The sequence below is a fragment of the Topomyia yanbarensis genome, chromosome 3 (genome assembly GCF_030247195.1).
Source record: "Topomyia yanbarensis strain Yona2022 chromosome 3, ASM3024719v1, whole genome shotgun sequence".
In the NCBI taxonomy this organism is placed as follows: domain Eukaryota; kingdom Metazoa; phylum Arthropoda; class Insecta; order Diptera; family Culicidae; genus Topomyia; species Topomyia yanbarensis.
In genome coordinates this window covers 36694188-36696797 of record NC_080672.1, presented here as the reverse complement: position 1 = coordinate 36696797, position 2610 = coordinate 36694188, and the positions used below count along the sequence as shown (strand labels likewise).

The following is a 2610-nucleotide window of genomic DNA, read 5'->3' as shown; positions in this document are numbered from 1 at the left end:
AACTGCGAAGTCGTTATTTGTTTCTCATCTGGCTTGTGATTAATTGGATTATAAAACCACTATTAATTGGATAATAAAACCACTATTATATTCACGTCTAGTGAACTTGAGATTAGCAATTAAATAACTGCTTATGCTTAATAAAAAATGCGATTTTTGAGCGTTTCTGTTTTGTTTTCGTTTTTGATTTCAGCAAAAAATAATCCAGTATAAATAAAAAACGAAGAAGAAGAAGGCTGTCAACAAGGTAGCCATATTTCTAGATGACCTCCGGCTGAATATTCTGCCTCAATCGGTTTCTGGGCGAAGTTCAGCCCAAATCGGTTGTTGCATTGGAGACGGAACGCATGCTGGAACCAGCCGGAATTCTAATTCGAATTCAAGAAGAATATTTTTCGCCCAGCCGGAATCCAGTTCAATTCGAACCGGATTGACTTGACTGGGTATTATCGAATGTTTTACTTTTTTGACACTTTCCAGCAAAGTTCAGCCGGAAAGGAGCCGGAACTCTGGCTGGTTCTATCTCGTATTCTGTCTCCAGCCGGAATACGCCCAGTAAAGTTCAGCCGGAACTGAATTGAAATTCTGGCTGGTTCCAGTTTGTATTCCGGCTCCAGTGACACAACCGATTCTAACTAGAACCGGTTGTGTCACTGGAGCCGGAGTACGAACTGGAACCAGCCGGAATTCCGGTTCATTTCCGGCTGAGCTTAACTGGGCGTATTAGCACCAGCCCAGTTAAACTAGAGCACTCTAGTTAGAGTGCGGCCAAGACGAGTCTGACGTATCCAAACGAGCAGAAATCTGACGTATTTCTATTGTGAATACGTCAAATTTCATGTTCGTTTGGATACGTCATGGCCTCTTGGCCACACTCTAACTAGAGTGCTCTAAGTTAAACTCATTCCGGAACCGGTTTGGATTTCTGACCCTCTAAGAACGGTTGGTTTCAAAATCGTCCAACGAAGGACGTTCGTTGGACCAATTTGGACAACGTCCAAATAACCGTTCAACAAACGTCCATCATTGAACTCGCGTTGAACGATTTTGAAACAATTTTTTGGACGTCTCAGTGGGGAATGGAGTCATTATGGATTCCAAATCAAATGCAACAACCGATTCTGAGTCGGATAATAAAAATGACTCCATTCAGGATTCCGAATCAAATTCCGAATGGTTTGACCGGGAGTCAGCATTGCGGCTGAATTTAACTGGGTTGCCACATAGTAGTATATAGAAGGTGGAAACATTTTTCGATGTGAGTTTATCACTTTTTTTCAAAAGAACTGGTAGATGATAAAGGTTAAGGAAAGGTTTCGAAATCTTAGTGCTCTGATTTAATAATTTTATTTATTTAGAGAAACTTTAAATATATTTTTATGTATGTAGTGATATTATTATTCATGGAATTTGATTTTCAAGTAAATATTGAGCCAATAAATCACGTATGTCATATGCACTGCGCGCTGCGTTGTTCCCACGTTGAACAGTGCCTGCGGAAACGCTCGCCATGGGTTCAACTAGCTCCCTCCACTCACCTTCTTGAACGTCACCGTCTTCGTTAGCTATGTCAGCAAACCCTCGTGGAGCGTATTGGGATCCACAATGCTGTTTGACAAAGTTGTGCAGAATCACCACTGATTTTACAATATGCTCCGCTGACATCGGGTGCATGATGAGTGGAGATTTTAAAATTCTCCAACGAGCAACCATAATGCCAAAAGCATTTTCGATGGTCCGCCGTGCTCTAGACAATCGTCGGTTAAAGTTTTCTTTGATCAGAGATAGATTCCTACCTGGATACGGTCGCATCAAATTAGGTTTAAGTGGAAATGCTGCGTCACCTACTATATAGTGTGGAATAATATGTTCGCTTCGTGGTAATGCGCATGGGCCAGGTAAATTCAACTCATCTCGAAGAAGTCGACGTCCGAATTCACTAGCTGCAAACACACTTCCATCTGAATTACCTCCATATGCTCCTACATCAACAGCTAAGAAATTATAATTTGCGTCACAAATGGCCATGAGCGATATGGAGTGTTGTTTCTTGTAATTGAAATAGAGTGAGCCGGATTTTGGTGGGCACTCCAATGTAATATGCTTGCCGTCAATGGCGCCGCAGCAATTTGGTAGGTTCCACTGTATTTTAAACTCGTTACTATACTGCTTCCAAGAGTTTTCATCCACTTCAGGCAAATATATGGCACACAGTTTGTTCCATATGATTTGTGTAACTTCCTGTGTTATTGACCGCACTGTTGACACTCCCATCCGGAACAATCGTGATAAATAAAAATGGCTCGAACCGTGAGCTAAGTACCTAAAAATCAAACGGAAGATTTTATACAATTTTCGAGTGGTTCATTGCTGCTCAGCTCTTACATTAATGTGAGGAACAGTCTGCATTTTGCAGCAATCGGTTGACGCAAAGATTTTTTTACAAGCAGTTTTCCGACCATATCGAAAAGTTTATCAAACGCTGCTGGGGTCATCCGGGTGCACCGGAAAAAGTATTCCGGATCATGCTGCCTCATGAGATCGAATGAAGTCTCGAAAAAGCCTTCAGTGGCCCTTGCTTGATTGGATGGCCGTACCCACCAACGACGT

The 2610-nt window shown here is 41.9% G+C and overlaps 1 protein-coding gene across 1 annotated transcript; it reads right to left on the bottom strand.

Annotated features, from left to right (window-relative positions):
- Nucleotides 1-1401: 1401 nt before the first annotated feature.
- On the bottom strand, nt 1402-2324 carry LOC131686879 (uncharacterized). The gene has a single exon (XM_058970881.1). It carries the CDS (start codon nt 2272-2274, stop codon nt 1402-1404), a length of 873 nt encoding a protein of 290 aa, XP_058826864.1. The 5' UTR covers nt 2275-2324.
- Nucleotides 2325-2610: the final 286 nt, after the last annotated feature.